The following is an 18562-nucleotide window of genomic DNA, read 5'->3' as shown; positions in this document are numbered from 1 at the left end:
GAATATTTGCTTAAAAAGTACCAGTATTTTATTTATTTTGGCTTTTTTTTATAAGTCATTTAGTGCTTTGATCATGCCAAATTTAGTTTTCCCTATTCTTCTCTGATATTTCCATTTAGGCTACTTTTGGACAAACCAAGTTCAAAATGGCTCCCAAAGAGTGACTCATTGCTAAGTCAGAAGTTATACCACTTAAATTCCCAGCCACAGCTGTAGAGCTTTTGGGAGCCTCTGTTATCAAAACAGGACAACTATTCTAGCATTTAACAACTTAAGTGGAACGAGGAACAGATAATATGCGATCTATATAAAATAGTATGTACATCAAGCAAATGGTCAAATAATAGGAATGTGGCTAATAAACCATTTTGAAATGTCTAATTTAGTTTTCAAAATGTGCTGCACTATGTATAGAATATCTAGCTTCATGTAACTGTGAGATACCCCGCAGACTCTAGCTGACTGCAAATGGAGCAGAAAGGAAAGATGATATGAACTGTGTTCTGTGACTCAGCAGGGTGGAGCACGAGCCACAGTATCACTTCACTTCTTGTAAAATAACAATACAGCTGTCCTATATTGAGCCTGGAGAAATGCCAAACTATTCTAGATTTTTAGTATCACAAAGTAACCATGTGTTGTAATACCTGGAAAGAAAGGAAAAGTACAATGTAATAAAAGCTAAAATAAAATTAATGGGAAAGTGAGGAATAAACTAATAGAAAATGCCACGTAACAAAACATAAGCCTTTTTTTTGTGTGGATGAAAATATTTGAATATTGAGCTAAATCCAATAGTTATATATTAAGTAGATTTAAAACAAACCTCTAATTGTTCCTTTATTTAAAGAGGCTAATTATTGTCAGCTTTATTTCAATGCAGATAGGTTTCAGTCCTTGCTAGGTCTGCTGTTGCCTTCAGAGGTGCATTATTGGTGCACCAGGGGCATGTGCAGCAATACATAAGATTAATACAAAGCTTTGCAATAATTTTACATAAACAAAACGTCAAATTTATATAAGGTTGGCTGAAATGTTTGCTATTCATCCTGGCAAAGACGCTTCCATTCTTGAGGTGTATACAGTATGTGTGTGCGAAATGTGAGAAATTCCTGTAAAAACAGATTGACAAATTATTGTGAGGTGTCTAAAAACTCCAAATCAATTTGCAGTCAAAAGAAGAATAGAGTGACACTGGTGAAGATGGTCTAGTATACTGAATGAATTTTTAGTTTCATAAAACTACATCAAATTTGTTTTCATTAGGGCATCAACAAACACATATTTGGATAATCGATTATCCAGGTGAATGTTACAATGATTAATCAATTAATTATGACTTGTAAATGAGAAAGGCTGTGACAAATAGTTTGGCATTGTTCAGTAACCATATACTGTACCTTTATTCAATAAAATAATGAGAAACACAAAACTTTGCGTTTTAAGTTTCAACTTAACTTCATTAACATCTGACTTCTTACTGCATTGGCTTTCACTTTTAAATTTCAGGAAAAAAAGCTTTTCTTCTTTCTTGTACAAAAAAAGTTCAGAGTGCAGAGTTAAATATTAAAATAAAATAAATAAACAGGATTCAAATAAGTTCAAAGTTCAAAATAAACTTCAAACAAGTCACTTAAAATCCAACAGTGAACTCAGAACAGCAGCAAGTAAATGTTTCTGTTGACTGTAGGATTTGCTAATATGAACTGCAGTGATGAACATTGATAAATAATAAACATGTAGATTATATCTCTCTTGGCTGCTGTATCATTTAACCGGGTTAACACTGTAGTCTATTCTGATCTTATTTTTATTTCACAAGATGAGCTATATATGACAGTAGGTTACAAGAAGAGCTGTGTATGAATAGGTTTACAGGACGAGCTATTTGTTTTTAGGCTAAACAATTTTACATGTAATGCTATGATAGAGTGACCTCATGATTGTTAACACTTTTTTGAAGTAGCCCGTATTTATTTCTGATAGGATCACCAGCTTTATCTTTTTTTCTGATAGGATCACCAGCTTTATCTTTTTTTCTTGTACAGTTCTTTGAAAATACTACTATCCATATGGTGAGGGTTAAGCAAACCAAACATATGCTGCAATAACGTATTAAATTGAACTGCAACTCTGCTAACTTTAGGTTAGGTTAAACTAGGTCCATGCAGTTTATCAGGATGTACTGTATGTAACCCGAGTTCTTTGAAAACATTGCATGGTCTGATAAGTCAAAAATTAAATAATTTCCAATGCAGAGACTGGAGTCTTGGGGAGATTAAATGTTAGGGCTCGCAAGGGAAGATTCATCGCTCACCATAGTGTGAGCCTGCTCAGGTGTTTCTGGGATTGCAGACTGAAGGAAAGTAAAGCAAAAGAAAGCTGACAGCATACTGTTGATGGAAAAGATACAAATTGGTCAAAGTGTCACTGAACGTCTTTTTACTTTTCAGCACTGTATAAATATAAACAATAGTATTATTGCATCATTTTAAAATGATTTTAAAAAGGATGATATTTTGGATATGGCTGCCAGGAAATGGTTTTAATTAAAAGCTGCTGTACATGCACTGAAGCACTAATTCACAGCTTAAATATGTGACTCATTAAGTCCTGAATTATAACGTTCAAATATTCTTGTCCATATAATGTGATCTTTTTTATTTTAGCTTCATTAAACACATCATCCTATTTATCATCAATCATTATGTTGCCTTATTGTGTAATTATAGCTTGTTTTCTTTAAATCTTTACAACTGTTATTTGGATATCAGTTATCAGTGATATTCATTCCTTGTTTTACATAGTTTAGACTTTAGGGAAGAAACCCCAGCTCTGACTGTTGCAATTATGAGAAAATCTAATAAAATTTACAAAGATTTACAAAGGCGTGCCATCTTTAATTTTCTTTATTTCTTGCAGACACTTCCTAGATTACTTTTGAAAATCAAAATGATGGCAGCTTAGTTTCATAGTATGTTGTCAGGACGTGCTCTAAAAACTTTTAATTCAGCAACACCACAAGTTTAAAGAATCAAATCAAGTTGGTGTAATCACTGCCAAAACAGTATTGGTGCCATTTTTCATACATTGATTTGTTGATATAAAGCTTTCTTTAAGAATGATTTTTATTTAAAAATGTTTAAAGACATAACATAACCATTTTATGTGACTACGTTTTCTGGTTGCCGTATGTACAGTACTTGCTCCTACCACATTGAACGGGAGCATTGTTGATATTATTGTTGCATGATTTTAAATGATAGATTTAGCTATAGTCATCATTCAACTGTTTCTGAACCCTTAAGAGACAGTCTGGGTATTTTATTAAGAAATTTGCCCTTGCAGGTGTTGTTGAGATTCTTGAAATTAAGAAGCAAACTTACCACCTAAAATCTCTCTGGCTACTTTACATAAGTGTTTTTCCATGCTCAGTGCTGAACATTTTTTTAAATTGTAAAGAAAATCCATCTCTGAAGCCGAAATTCACATGGTTAAGGACCATTTTCTGTTGTCTGTATATGTCAGGATGGCTGAAGACATTTGATGACTACTACCGTGACCAGACACAACATATTTTGAATAACATGGTGGTAAAGCTACATGAAGACAAGAGAAGAAAGATGCTGTGGTCAGAGATCTCCTACTTCTCCAAATGGTGGGACAGCATTGACAACCAAAAGAGGGATGCTGTAAAAAGGTAGGCCTGCTGTCTTTATATTTCCTGAGAAAACAAAAATTGACTACAGTAACAAAAACTTTACTGTTGAAATAAAGTTAAAGGATCTTTTTAATCTTTGTGTATTCATTTTATTCTAATGTTCCTGCTCTGAAGTCAAGAGGATTAAAATACTATGTGGTAATAGCATCAGAATATTGGGTATTCTCATGTGAAATTAACCCCTTTATTTTTTAAGTTGTGTCACTTCATAACAAATAGGTCCTTTAGAGTTTTTTTTAAAACGCCTAGGTTTCACAAAGTGAAAGCCCCCATTGGTCCATAAAAACGTTGAATAATTTGTGAATTGTTGATCGGTTAGATGCGATGGGTTCGCAGTTCTAATGTATTTTGACGGAATTTGTATCACTGTTGTATCAATCAGTGGGTCATCTCAGGTGCAAGTTTACGGTGGCTAGCATCAAAATGTGTGATAAAAAATGTTGTAGCGAGTTCAGGTTCTCAGACTTGCCCTCACCGCTCCCACCCCCTTTCGTCCCTCATCGCCTGGGCTCGAACCCGGGTCTCCGGCGTCGCTCAACAGGGGTATTGCTGGCTGACCTAAAGAAGACCTTCGCTAGCCTGGGTGGCCAACATCTCTGTTATGCACAGAGGAGTAGAGGGCGGTGCCGTTACCGCGCTGCAACTGGCTCGTACTTAAACTTGAACTTTATTGCCATATGTAACCAATACATGTACTGGTACAATGGAATCCTTACTTACAGAAAGTCTCTTGATTGTTAAAAAAAGTGTAAAACAGGTAGTGCAGACAGTGCATCAAGACAATATACAAACAGTAGATAATGTACAAGTAAACAGTTTGAATGTAAACGATGACTGCAGATCCGCAATAAAAAAAATTATAATGAGGTAGATGGTGTAGGTGTGATCCGAGCGGCACATGACCCCTACACACACACAGACATATTTTTACACGAAAAATTTTTCCAGGGTGGTTTTGAGGCTTCTGTCTATTTAAATGTGGGTGGATGAAGCTTTTAAATAATATTCATAATTAATGTTTACCTTCCTTATTTAAATTTAATTCACATCCTTGCCCCTATTTCAAATACATGTATGTGTATGTATATACATATATTACTATACATTATTCTAAAGTCATTGGACATTAGTGTTTTAATTAAGTGAGCAAAACACCAAAAACCTTGACTAAAATGCCCTACATGAACTGTATGTTTCTTTCTAAGTGAATGGCCTCACTTATCTGGATGAAGCCTGTGTGCACAACACAAAATAAACAGTCAACCAGCTGAACAATAGTCCAAAGTCCAAAAGATACTTTTTGGTTGTTTTTCTTTTTCTCTTTTTAACTCCTTGAGCAGTTGTTAAAATTTGAACAATACCTGAAAACAGTGGTTTTATGAGTGCATAATTTGACCGAACTGCTAATAAATCAATTCAGCTATCTAAACAAAATGGATCACTGGTGTGACTGTTACATATTTAGAACACCATCTTCCTTGCCATTTGGAATTCTGAAACACCAAGCTTCTGATTCACGGTTATCACAGACTTTCACTTACATTAAGTTGTACTGTTACCACACTTCAATGGGTGAACTGATTAGGTGCATCTGTTATGTTTTTTTTAACACATTAGATTAGATATTGTTAGCACTCTTTGTAATTGTTAGTTTAACAAAATGTTTGTAATAATTCATAAATTACTTAATTATGTGTTTTCTGATGCAGATTTATAAGTCTGAACCTGCCTGTATAGTTTACACTATAGTTAAAACTATAGTTTTATAGTGTACAGAGATTACAGAGTGCTAAATCGCTGAGTGGTACTTATCAATTAAGAGTGTTTAGACATTGCTTTACAGTTATTATTGTAGAGGGTAGTGAAGAGGAAATATTTCATTTTAAATATTATTTTTCTCACACAGTGAATACTGAATATAATTAAGAAATTCATGGTATAGTAAGAAAGGGCTGGAATAATGGACCATTAATTTTTAGTACATGAATGCAGTGTCAGGCAAGTAAATCTCTTGATCAGCAGAGATAAACTATGTTTATATTTAATGAGTATAAATAGATATTACAGACATCTTGCATGGTGTCGTAAGGATGTTGTTACCTTTTGTGACTGTACAGTTGGCCTGCTGTATGTGCTGAAAAATTCTTACCTGTATTGAACATAACTAACATTCTCCAACTCTTCAGGTTACATAAGACTCAACATGGACACATTCAGCTTTGCATAAAAAACTCTCAAGCGTCCAATTATACAATTACAGAAAGTTTATTTTACATCCTTAGAGCTGGTAGTGCAGTGAGTTCCTTCTGTGGATGAAAAGCGTGGAGGAAGCATAATGCAGTCACCACCAGGGCTCCATAACACTCTTATTCTGGCTTTATTTTTGCTCATGTATGGCAATGTTTGCATGTTATCTCATGCATTTTTGTTTAACAAATGTGAGGAACCTGTTTTGCAATCGTGTCAGGGAAGTACCCACATGATTGTATTACCTTATCATTTACTTTTTATTTATACTTTATTTTGTGTTTAATTTATGAATAGTACAGAGTAGGGTAATGAAATGTATAATATTCCTAAATTAGTCAAAAGGTTCTTTTCGATGTTTAATTTTACTGTACTGTATATTTTTTCAGTATGCTATATTTGGTGTTTAATTAATCTAATAATAGAGTTTTAAAACATTTTTTCCCCTTTCATCATTATTTCATATATCTCCTTCTATATAAAGCAGGATGTTTTCTTTCTCTCTACCTTATGGACTGCTTGCTGGTGCATCGTACTCTCTCTCTTTTGCTCTCTACAGCTCTCTGTGATTAAAAACACTGTTGTGACATATTAAAGAACAATTAACCGTGGTGAGTGTGCAGTTCTGCTCTCAGTTCCCACCTTCCACATTCACCGACACAGCTAGGAACAGGAAGTGCTCTAATATCATCAGTGGTTATTCTCTGTGTTCATACAATAGTTCAGAAAGGGTCACTTTTGACTTTATGGATATAGATACTGGCACACATTATTAATAGTATGAACATATAGGTCATGGTCAATCATTTAAATTCTTGTATGTGTTTTGCATTTATGTCCATAGTTGTTATGCTAAAAGGTTATTTAAATCTTTAAGTCACATGTTTCCAAGCTATCAGTTCACTTTAATTTCCTTGGTGCTGCATCACAGCATGAATGTCAAACCTCATTGCAGTCATCACCCTCTTCTATACTCAGGCATCCTTTCTCTGTGTTTCATATAAGTGGGAATTGTTAGGACCTGGAAAACAAAATCGCTCTGTCTTGGAAAGTGCAGTTCAATTTTCTTTACTTTAATATGTATAGTCCCTTCTAAATGTATTCATGACCATGATGAAATTAGAAGAATAAATATCAAAACAATAGAAAGATTTCGAGATTGGATATTTCTTGCATAAACATTTCATCATTTTAGTTCAGAAAACATGAAGGTCTGATTTACTCACATTGCCTGTATTTAGTGTTTTGTAAGTCCTCCTCTGGCAAGGTTTAGACTAACTAGACACCTCTAGTAATGCTGTGCTATGGTGCTATGAGGTATGGTGCTGGCTAATCAGAGGGGAGATTTATGAACATTACTCTACAGAGAATTTCTTTACGTCCTTCAGACACATTGGTTTCCATTAGTGAATTGCTGTTTTGAGTCTGAATTACAAATGCCCAATTAGACTGAAGTCTAGAGAGTGAGGTGGACAGTCAAGGACATTTATTGTGATTACAGTTAACCATTCCTATAGAGATTTGGGTGTATGTTTGGGATCTTTCTCATGTTGGAATGCCCATTTTTGGCTAATCTTAAATTTCCTGGGAGAAAGAACTGGATGTGTGGACAGAATGTCCTAGTACATGCTGGAGTTTCTCTCCATCTATAGATGGAAAATAACCATAAAACCTAATACAAAATACAATATTTCACAACATAGAATTTTTCTCAATACGAGCTTCGTAACACTTTTTTGGCCATGTCAAAAGGGTTTAATTCTTATTTCTTTTGGCCATAAGACATTGTTTCGATTATCAGTGTTTGGCAAGTCGGAGTTTGCTCTTATAGTGGTTCACTCTCAAAAAAGATTCTTCCTTGCAGCTTAGGTATGAATGCCACAGTAATGCAGGAGTCTTTGAATGGTAGTTTTTTTAACACTTGTGTCCTGAAATGCCAGTGTGTATTGCAAATCTGCAACTGTTTTTTTGGATTTACAGTTTCCTACTGAATCACTGTGTCACAGCCTGTGGTGGAAATGAGTGTTCTATGAGGCTTGCCAATTTACCAGTAGCCTTAAATTTCTTAAAATGGGCACTAGCGTAGAATGTTATTGATTCTCTTATAGCTATCCCCCAACTTGCTGAGGTCAAAGATAATTTGTCCGCAGGTTCTGTTGAGTTTTCTGACCTCAAACATGATGAGGCATGCTGTGCTACTACTAAATTATTTCTGCATAGTTCCTCTTTTTAAAATCTAGAAAAATGGAAAACCTTTGAAGATCCTCTTTATATTAGGACCACTGCACAGATTTCAAATTGTGTTGCTTTAAAGCTTGTAGTCATAACACTTTGAAATAGCAATTAATATTTGTTATATTCAAAACCTACTTAACACTTTCAAAGGAAAAAAATAAAAACAGATTATATTAAAAATGGAAAAGTCATAATTGCAGAAATATTCAAACCCTTTGCTGTGGCAAACCTAAATTGATTTAGGTGCACAAAATTACCTTAATGAGCCATACAATCTGTTGAATGGCCTCTGTGTGCAGGAATACTGGTTTACATGATTTCATAATAAATATACCTTTTTTGGAAGGTCCCTCAGTTATGTAGAGAATTTCAGGCGCAGATGAAACCATAAGTCTAAACAGCTTTCAGAAGAACTCAGGGTTAATGTTGTATAAAGGCTCAGATCAGGAGATGGGTATAAAACATTTCAAAGAGAATATCTCTTTCAGCATAATTAAAGTTGAAATTACAAAGTGGGAGGCACCCAGACAATGACTAGATCAGGTTGTCCCACGCAACTGACCAACTGGACACAGGCAAAACTATTTAGATTGCCTGTGTGAAAGAAGTGCAGAGTTCAGTGGCTGAGAAAGGAGAAAGTGTCCATGGACATTATAATATCCTTATCACTTCACAAAGGGGTCTGTATGGAACTGAAAATTTGATGGTTTTCAAGTTTGATGGGAATATAGGTAAAGGAAAGTATTGTCAAAATGTAGAGGAAGCCCTGCTGTAGCACTTTCAGTAGGAGAGTAATCAAAAGATTGAGAAAGTGAATGTCTTTGAGTGGCTAATAATAATCATTGCATTAAGCACTGAAAATGCTCGTCTATAAAAGCTATCCCTAAGAAACCTGAGAAAGCTAGAAAAAAGCTGCCAAGAACAATGGACAATAATTGCACCAATGTTGGTAGAGGCTTACCAAAAAATACTTGCAGATGCAAATGCTATCAAAGGTGCTCCTACCAAATATTGTGTTCTTGGTTCGGGATACTTAAGCAGTCAACATATTTCAGTTGTTTTTTGTTTAGTTTTTGTTGTCATGTCCTCTCACCTACTCCACTCTTAGAGGGCTTCATTTTCAACATTCAGGGTTTGTATAAAAGATTTAAAAAAAAGAAAATATGCTTGCATCATTTTGTAATTTTGCAAAATAGGATACTGTAGAAAGGGTCTGCATTTGAAACAATACTTAGAAGTGTGAATAAATGGCCCCCTGTTATCTTCTGCAAATTTAATTAACTGTTTATGACAAATGTGACGTTTCTCTGTGCAGTGCTTTCTGTGCACTGTAACATTATTAGAATGTTTAAAGTGAGACACATTATCCAATCTGTAATTCATTCTTCTGTGTGATGTTTTTTTTTATTTCTGTTTCATTGGCTGTTTGAATAAATCTTTAGAGCTGTGTATGTTATTCAGAATCATAAATGGAGGTTCAGAGCTTCAAGGCCTTGTGGTTGAATTGCTTTTCAAGTTTACAAGAACCACCTCAGGGCTCTAAAGCTCCTTCATTCAGAGTTAAGTATCTCTCTTTTGGTAATTTTTGATCAAATTATCTTGCATGAGCATGAAAAGCATATATTAGTATTTTCAAGATACTAAACCATAAAATATTAATTTAAATGCAAAAGTGTTTGCAAATTTCAGTTTTTGTCTCAACTGCAAAGGAACAGAGGTTAATTTTCGGTAGAAGTAAAAAGATGATGGAGAAAACTACGTTTCAGCTGAGGAGCTTTCCTCAGTTTTAAGGAAGAAAGGAAAGCAACAGGAATATGAAGCAAAGGGATGGGGAAGGGGAATATAGAAACAGAACGACAGGCTGTACTGGTGGAAAAGAAAGCGTGCCCAAAGAAATGGATATCTGGTAGATTAATTCCAGGAGGAAATGTGAAAAGCCAAAATCTGTAAATAATGGAAATATTTAAAATAAATTAGTGGATCATTCAGAACTGGTGAAAGGTGTGGTTTTAGTTTGAGGATAAATTTGGTTTTGGCTTTGATGTTTTTCTAAATTTGGGAGTCCTGGTACTCCCGTGAAGGGATGCAGACAGAAAGGGCAGTGCAATCACAGCCAGGCAATGTAAAATAGGGGTCTAATGTTAAACTTTAGACCGGACTGACATATTCCCTGAAAATGCTGTAGTTGATTGCTTAAGCTGGAGGCACACCAGCACAGACATCAATGTTTTTACTTGTAGAGATTATACATTGATATTTATTGGAGAACAAGAAGATTTCTTTTTACCCAGCCAACAAAGATGTTTGCATAACATGGCTCCATACTGTAGAAAAATTGTTGAAAAATGCATTTGTGGTGAGAACTAATTAAGGTAGTCAGATAAAAATATAGACTGGGTGATCAAGCACTGCACATTTGTTCAGCGTGTGTTTGAGTGCTGTGGGAATGGCTGTGGGGATGTGATCAAATGGAGAGTGCAGTTGATGTCATTAATTAGTTAGACCTAAGTAGGTTAGTAACACTTCCAACAGGTGGTCCCATTACACAATAAGGAAAAGATATGAGTTACTTTGGCTTCATTGTGTGTCCAATTTGTCCATCAGAACGCTGTTTGTTGTGGGTAAGTGGTGTTTTGGCAACCTGGAGCCTATTCTGTAAGCATAGGGTTCAAACTTGGTTTACACCCTTGACAAGACACATTTATGCATACTTGCATGTATAAAGACTAATTAGAGATGCAGGTCAATTTGTTGTGTTGCTACTGTATTAACAATAATTATTTCAAATATCTTTGTTGTGATTATTGAATACTACATAAATGTTTGTTCTGTTAAAAATGACATTGTCAGGATGTCTCATTCAGAAACTGGTGACAGGCGTGCAACAATATCATATATCAATTGATAAACTGCACGGCTGAAATGAAAAACAGTCTCTGGCATTAGTGATCACCATTCCCTGTATATTGTGCTTGACAGATTGATGAGGCAAATAACTCAGTGGCAGTGACGTTAAGTAAAAGGCATGTTTTGTAATTAAATTTTCAAATTCAAAAAGCTTAATTGGCATGAGGGATGAATTACTGTGTTGTCAAAGCAATAACAATTAGTAAAACATTTACCGACATTTACAGTACAACAAAAACATATTATTAGACCTATACAGATATTCACAACATATTTACACCAAAAGTAGATGGGTAACAGAAACCAAAAATGCAGAATGCTGAATTTGAAATAATTAATGTTTCTTTACATGAAAACTTGTTCTTTAATTTGTCTTCACACAATGTAGCAATTCATAGTTATACATTAAACTGAAAAGCAATAGAATTTTAGGAGAGAATATTTAAGTTAATGAATTAATTATTTTAATTCTAGGTATGTCTCAGATTTAATTTCACTTATTAACAATACAACTGACTTTTTAATAAAAATAGAATTTATACCAATGGATGTAGTTCCACTGTATTACAATTGGTACTATCACATTCAAGGCTGGGTCCAGTTGAGCTTGGTAAGGTGCCAGGTGATGCTGGTGTAGCATCACCATCAGTTACTGAGTACTCAGACAGACTGGATTGCCTGCATCGCCTTCTTCAGTCTCTCTAAATCCATACATGGACCTTCCCAGAGAGGGGAGAGGTTGGGACACAGTCCCTTCTTCTGTCTGGGGGTAGAACACCCACAACTGATCATGGGTGCTTATAGAATGTCCACTGGAACTTAGGTCAGATTACCATTTCTGGTGAACTACAGCAGCAGTCAAGTCCACCTCCGTCTTCCTCTAGAGGTCTGCCAGATAGTCTTAATCCAGTCTGGGCTGATGGTCCTCCCTGCACAACATGTTAAATACCAGATCAACAGGAATCTTTTGAAAACATTATTGGAAGCATGGGTACAGGTACAATCAGAGGAAAATTTACTTTGTTGTGAGCTGAAAATTATTTTCTTTAGTGTAAGATCAGCTCTCACTCCACCTAAATAGAACAGACAACATAGCAGGCCTTAAGATGAAATACAATGCAAAGAACATGAATGCCTCATTATTCAATAAGTAATGTGTATAGAGAAACCATTAATCACACACAAAATACTTTAAAAATGTTTAAAAATATAACAATATAATTTTCCACAAAGTTCTGTTAGGACTAGTAAATGTTTATAACTTCAAACTTAAATTGATACAGTTCTGTTTATTCAAAAAAGTACAAACATTTAACAGATGTATTTTCAGACCTATCTGGGAGATGTTTATATTTTTTAATATCTTTGGTTTTCTGTGAGGTTTATTGTAAGCTCTTGGGATATTGACATTATCTTCTTTAGAGACTCATCTGAGCAGTTCCAGGCCTTTTCTGTCATTGAAATGAATCTAATTGCTGTGGGATTTAGTAAATAGATTCCACATTTTTAGGTGAAGCATTGTTTAGAAGGATCATGAGCCAAGAACCAAGTTTTTGAATTAAATGTGTGGAGCCGTGTATTAAAATGTGATCTGAGGGAAATGTTGAATGTATTAGGTCGACCTGACAATAGTTCACATCTCCCAGATACTCCAGACTTCTATTTTTTTATCAGAAACCCTTTCCCCTATTAATCAATTTTAATGAGGGTTTATTGTATATGTATAGATGACACAATGACAGACAAACAGGTAGACAGCTGTCTGTGGTTTCAAAGTGCTGTTATACCTATTGCACTTACATTTGTCAAGTTCAAGATTGTCACCAAAACAACATTATCACCCTCAGGTTGAGAAAATTAGCTAATTGATACATTTTCTCTTCTACCTAAAAAATAGCTTAGCTTTTTCAGATCATGTTCTGTAAACATATTAAATACAGAAAACAACCATGTCTCCTCAAACAGGGGTTACTGCCAGACATGAATTGCAATAGCTAACAGGGCTGTGGTACTGAAGGCCTGTGAACTACTGGGTAATGTGTAGATGACAGGTGTGTTGCACAAGAAACAGTAGTGAAGAATTGTGCTGCCAAGGAGCAGGTTTGGCTTGGTGACCCAAAGCTGACCAGAAGCATAGCATATCTTCTTCCCACAGTAAAGTCCTGGGCTGGTTATAGAAAAGCACTCCTGACCAAACTGGATCAAATGGGAAAGTTAGAGAGGAGAGTGAATGTGGAAGAGTTTTAGATTAAATGAAGGATAGAGATGTAGAGAGGCATCTGAATGATGACTATTAGGGAAGAGTTGTGAAGTGGTGATTTGTGAAGAGAGAACATTGTTGGAAGTTGAAATATATATAAATATTTGTATGTGTACTGAAAAGATTTAGTGATCTATTAATGAGTGTTCCAGTAGGTAGCAGTTTTGGCATGTGTAGGCTGCCATTGAAGAGGTAAAGTTTTGTTCTGTGCTGAAAAGAAAAGAAACAACATTTCAGCTGTGGAGCCTTCTTCAGGTGATCTTTTCATTTGGCTCCAATCTGAACCTTTGTGTTTCTTTTTCTTTCAGCATAGAACAAACCTTTACCTGTTCCTAATAATGAGTGTGATGAGTTGGTAACGAGTATTCTATAAGAAAAGAGACCGGGGGTGAAAGAAGTCCATTGTCCTATCCCGGAAGGGGGACAAATTAAAAGAGTTAGGACTCCAAATGGATTCTGAAAACATATTGTGGAGCAAAAACAGGGGATTTAAAATGCTGGCTAGTAATGCAACATGTCAGCCAAGAGGAGTACAAGTCAGGATTGTTAGAATATATAGGGGCAGGTTTTGTCTCAACCATCTTCCTTCTACCCTCTGCTACCAAGTTTCATGATAAAATAAGAATAAAATTATTGACATTTTTAATGACTTCAACAGGCTTTATCTCAGATTTAATGTATTTGTCTAAGAATATTTTAATTAATTAAATCAATCAAAAATTTGATTGGAGATGGAATGGTTGACAGTCTTAAAGCTATTCTAACAAAGAATTACCAATAGCCTGTGTATTTTTATACATTTTGTTTGTATTTTTATTCAACTGTTTTGAGAAGTTGAAAAAATAGTTTGTTTTACTTCCATTATCGTCTGACTGACCATAATATGTAACAGATTCTGAAGAAAAAAGCAGTTATCCTGGCAATTATTAAATCCCTCAGTTACAATACTAGAACTATTAAGAACAGATTGCTAGAAAAGTGATCTAGTGCATTATCATACTACTGTGTCATTGGAGTTGCAGAAATATAGCTCAAGAAGGTTTGCAGGGAATATAGTATTCGTGTTATAAAGTGTTCTGCGGAGACAAGTTAGGAGGTGGAGGTTTAAAACTATGTTTAAAAAAATAGCCTGCGGCACAGGAACTGGATTAATCAAATGTTGCATAATCTATACTCATCAGTCTCATAAAAAATCAAAGGCTTAGTAATTAGCCACCAAACTGATATTTTTAGATGTACTTTAAAGCCCTAAAGGCAAAATACAGAATTGGGGTTTATTATTTCAGAAAACTGTGAAGGAGTGCAAGAGTTTAAAGGAAGGAAAAAGCGATAACATAACTATAGAACTGTTTGAGCACATGTACTGTAGTTACATTCTAAAGATATATTTTTAATATAGATCTATTTTTTAATAATCTATTAGCATCAATAAAAAGAATCATCCATAAAGTAAACAAAGAAAGCTAGGAAGCAGTGTCTTAAATGTTTTAAAGAATTTATTAAGAACAAGAAATTACATTCATAGATTGATTACAAGAGTAGAAAAAATGTCCACGTTGAACTGTAAGCACAAGTCGATATAGTTGTTTGGTAAATAACATAGCTATGAAGACAAATATAATATCCTTCATAGTACCACAAAAGGAAAAAAACACAGTAAATCAGTGAAGTCAGTAAAGTTAAGTAAAAAGTCTAAAAGATTATGTATTTTTAAACACTGAAAATAAAATATTAAATGAATATTTGTGCAGAAGTGATCACTAAGGAAGAACCTAATAACATACTACATGTTAAGGAATGACCAGGCCTTGCTTGTTACTGAGCTATTTTAGCCTAAGAGAGAAATTACAGGGTCCTAGAATCATACAAAACAATGTTTTGGCCTTTTTCAACATCTGAAATGCAATAAAAAATTATAGATTATAACTTGTTGAAGAATGCCTAATGTATGTTCATATACATTACCTTCTAAATGTATTGAAACCTCAAAGTTAAAGTTCTTTTTTTAGAGTAAAGCAATTTATGAGTGTAGTTTTGATGACATCATAGGTATTAAGTACATTATAATATAAAACTTAATATTAGGTACTTCCATGCATACTACTTTTGTATTCATCCCACTGATTTCAAATGACAGAACTATTCGGACACATTTAATTTCACCATGTAAAAGTCAGTATTGAATTTCATATTGCTTTAAAGCAATAACTGTATGAAGTCTGTGACCAGTGATCTCTTGGTATAATTGTTTGAGATGCAAACACCGGCCTACTCTTGAGGTGAATTTGACTTACTGTTACTCAAATACAATGCATACTCGATTAGGTTTAAATCTGGAAAATTGGTCAGTCTTAATATTGTCCACTTTTTTTCTCATAGTAAGCTCCTTGGTTGCATAGGCCTTGCATAGGCCTTCAGTCACCGTCATGCTGGATGGTGGAATGTTTTAGAAAATAAAAATATAAATAAGGTTACTTACAAGTTCATCTAGCCAGATTGGTGTTTGTTTTTCTTCTATTTAAGGAGATAAAATGTTTCTGTAAACTTCAGACTTATTCTGCTGCTGCCATCCTTAGTTGCATCATCAATAAAGACGAGTGAGCCAGTTCCAGAGACAGCCATGCTTCACCTCCATTACCTTCATCAGACTTTACAGATACGGTGAGGTTCTTTTGGAGTTATAGCAGTCCATTCTTTCTCCACATGTTAACCACTCCATCACTTTAGATGGGTTTATCATAGTCTGTCCATAAAAAAACATTTCTCCCAAAACTCCTAGTTTTACTTTTTACTCCATCATATAAGTTCTTTATGGTGAAAAAGTAAGAAAGATTTTATGGTTAACATATTTAGACGTAGTTGTCCTTCACCTAGTCTTCACCAAGTCCCAATAGCAAACAAAGCTAACCATATCTGACAATATAAAACATTCTACTTTGTCATTATTTATTTAAATGAAAATCAACCAGCCTTCCATTCCAGAGTTATTTTCTGGGACTTGCTCATTTGTTTTAAACATTTAAAGTATCATAATCTAATCATTTAGGTGCTAACATTGCTAGCATTTGCATGAAAATCTGTTTTAACCCCAGAGACTGCTTTCCAGCACGGGTCTTTGCTAATCAACCGAATTTATTAGCTCAGGCTCAGCAATGAAAGAAGAATCTGTGCGGAACAGTATTTATTTTAGGGTTAAGAATTCATAGCATTTCTTTATACAATTATGGGCGTCTGGAACAAACAGCTCAGCCATGTGTTTGAAACCGAGTCCCTTTGATTCTTCAAGAAGCAGCTGGATGAATTTCTCAGACCAATAAAAAAAACTAGTCAAAAAACAAATGGCATTTGTAACCTTTTTATTTCTTATGAAAATAAATAATGAGGGAATTATTGTGATGGCAGCTTCACAGTATCCTGGAATAATACTACTAAATTTTAAATCCTGTAAAAATTATTATAACAGTGTTTGGTCTTGTGTTGACTGCTCTGAAAAGTGCATTGTGAAGCATCAAATAACTATGTTTATATTATGTGCAGGAAAATCTGCAAAAAAAAAAAAATAATAAGATGTTAGTTATTGGGAACATGAAATCAACTGTTAGAATTTGTTAACTGTTAAGATTTTTTCTGAAAAAATCTAAGTTGAGAGAAAAGCTGAAAAGAAAATCAATGCTTTCAGTGGAAGTGACATTGACAGTGATGGTCACTCTAATTCCATGGTGTCTTATGATAATGAGGAGTTTCATCACATTTACTGTTGAAATAATGGTGAATGTTACCAAAAATCTCTAACATGTCAGATTATTAGTCACTGTTCCTTAAAAAGTTTTAATATATGTCCAAAACAAAGTTAAATATAAGTTGTCTATATAAGTTAAATATAGACAGTAACATTGCTCATGATGTATACAAAATATATGACAATTTTTCTCATATTCTTTATACCACAGCAAGTGATGAAACTGCCGTTTGGAAATGTGCTTAATGCTGATTTTTTCTGTGGTTTCAAATTTATATTTATTACTTCTAGATGAGTAATAGAGTGATTTGTCATCTTAATGCTGTTAATTTTGTATTTGGACATGATTCGGCCAAAGAGATTATTGTACATAGGAGTCTGATTTTCTGCTTACTTCCATAACCTCCTTTAAATTAGACATACAGAAAAGTAGCTGCCCAAAGACAAATGTTCGAAGAAAAATAGACAAGCGGGGAAGTAGATACGTGAAGACATTGTGTGGATGTTACGCCTTGGTGAGTCAGAGTTCACAGCCCCGTTTCCACAGCAACTGGCCACATTCGTGCAAGGTGTCAAACACCTCCCTGTGTTATGACAACGCTATTGGTGGCTATCCATGCCACCTGCCCTCACTTAACAGATAATTATATCGTCAATGCTAGACATTTAAAGGGAAACTGCAACACTATTTCTAACAGTTTATTTTGGGGTAAGAAGGAATCGGCATTGATGAATGCTTTTCAAACTACAATGAAATTAAAATATACACAGTGATGTGTAACCTCCAATTTACATCACAAAATAGAAATTACATTTTCAGGTGTATGCAGCACTATATTGTTCTCATTGTCTGCGATTCAGAACGAGGCAACAAAACTTTCAGTGAGGAAAAGCAGCGCCATTATATTGTAAACAAGCAGGCTTGTGAATGCATCACTTTTGATCCAATAGAAATATTCTCCTTCACTTTGAGATTTGCTGCCAAATACTACTTAATTGTTTACTCTGCATGCAGATGACATTGGTGCATTTCTGCGGTAAAATGTCTCTTGCACAGCCTTTACTTATTCACTTGTACATCACATTATATTAGTCATTACAGTGACTAGTGACCAGGAAGGGCCTCCTCATATCACAGTTCACGCAAACTCTTCACAATGTGGCGACTATACTGTGCTTTCACAAAGTTCACGATTTTTTGCTTAATTCAGAATTTGTAACATTTTGCAATGCCATCAATTAATTTATTTTGTTACCAAGGTTTAATAACCGATCTGACAAATTGGGACTGGTTTCCCCTTTAAGCCCTCTCCTATCCAAGCCCTGTCTTATCCACAGTCAGACGCTCTGTCATTGAGCTTCCTCTGTCTGTATAGAAGTGCTCCTTGTACAAACCGGCCTGTCTGCTACTTGTCCTGTGCTCTGCCTAAACCTGTTTGAGCGGGCTTTTCTG

At 34.7% G+C, this 18562-nt stretch overlaps 1 protein-coding gene across 2 annotated transcripts in view; it reads left to right on the top strand.

The window, feature by feature from the left end:
- Nucleotides 1-18562, top strand: part of man2a1 (mannosidase, alpha, class 2A, member 1) — a 248185-nt gene that overhangs the window by 51745 nt on the left and 177878 nt on the right. For both annotated transcript variants that reach the window (XM_088911950.1, XM_088911951.1), the window contains exon 4: nt 3529-3700. In XM_088911950.1, coding sequence (XP_088768076.1) covers nt 3529-3700 — 172 coding nt within the window. The remainder of the gene's footprint in view (nt 1-3528; nt 3701-18562) is intronic.

This window comes from Atractosteus spatula, chromosome 3 (assembly GCF_055471065.1).
Source record: "Atractosteus spatula isolate fAtrSpa1 chromosome 3, fAtrSpa1.hap1, whole genome shotgun sequence".
Lineage (NCBI taxonomy): Eukaryota > Metazoa > Chordata > Actinopteri > Semionotiformes > Lepisosteidae > Atractosteus > Atractosteus spatula.
The sequence above is the reverse complement of the archived record's forward strand: the minus strand, read 5'-3'. Positions and strand labels throughout refer to the sequence as shown.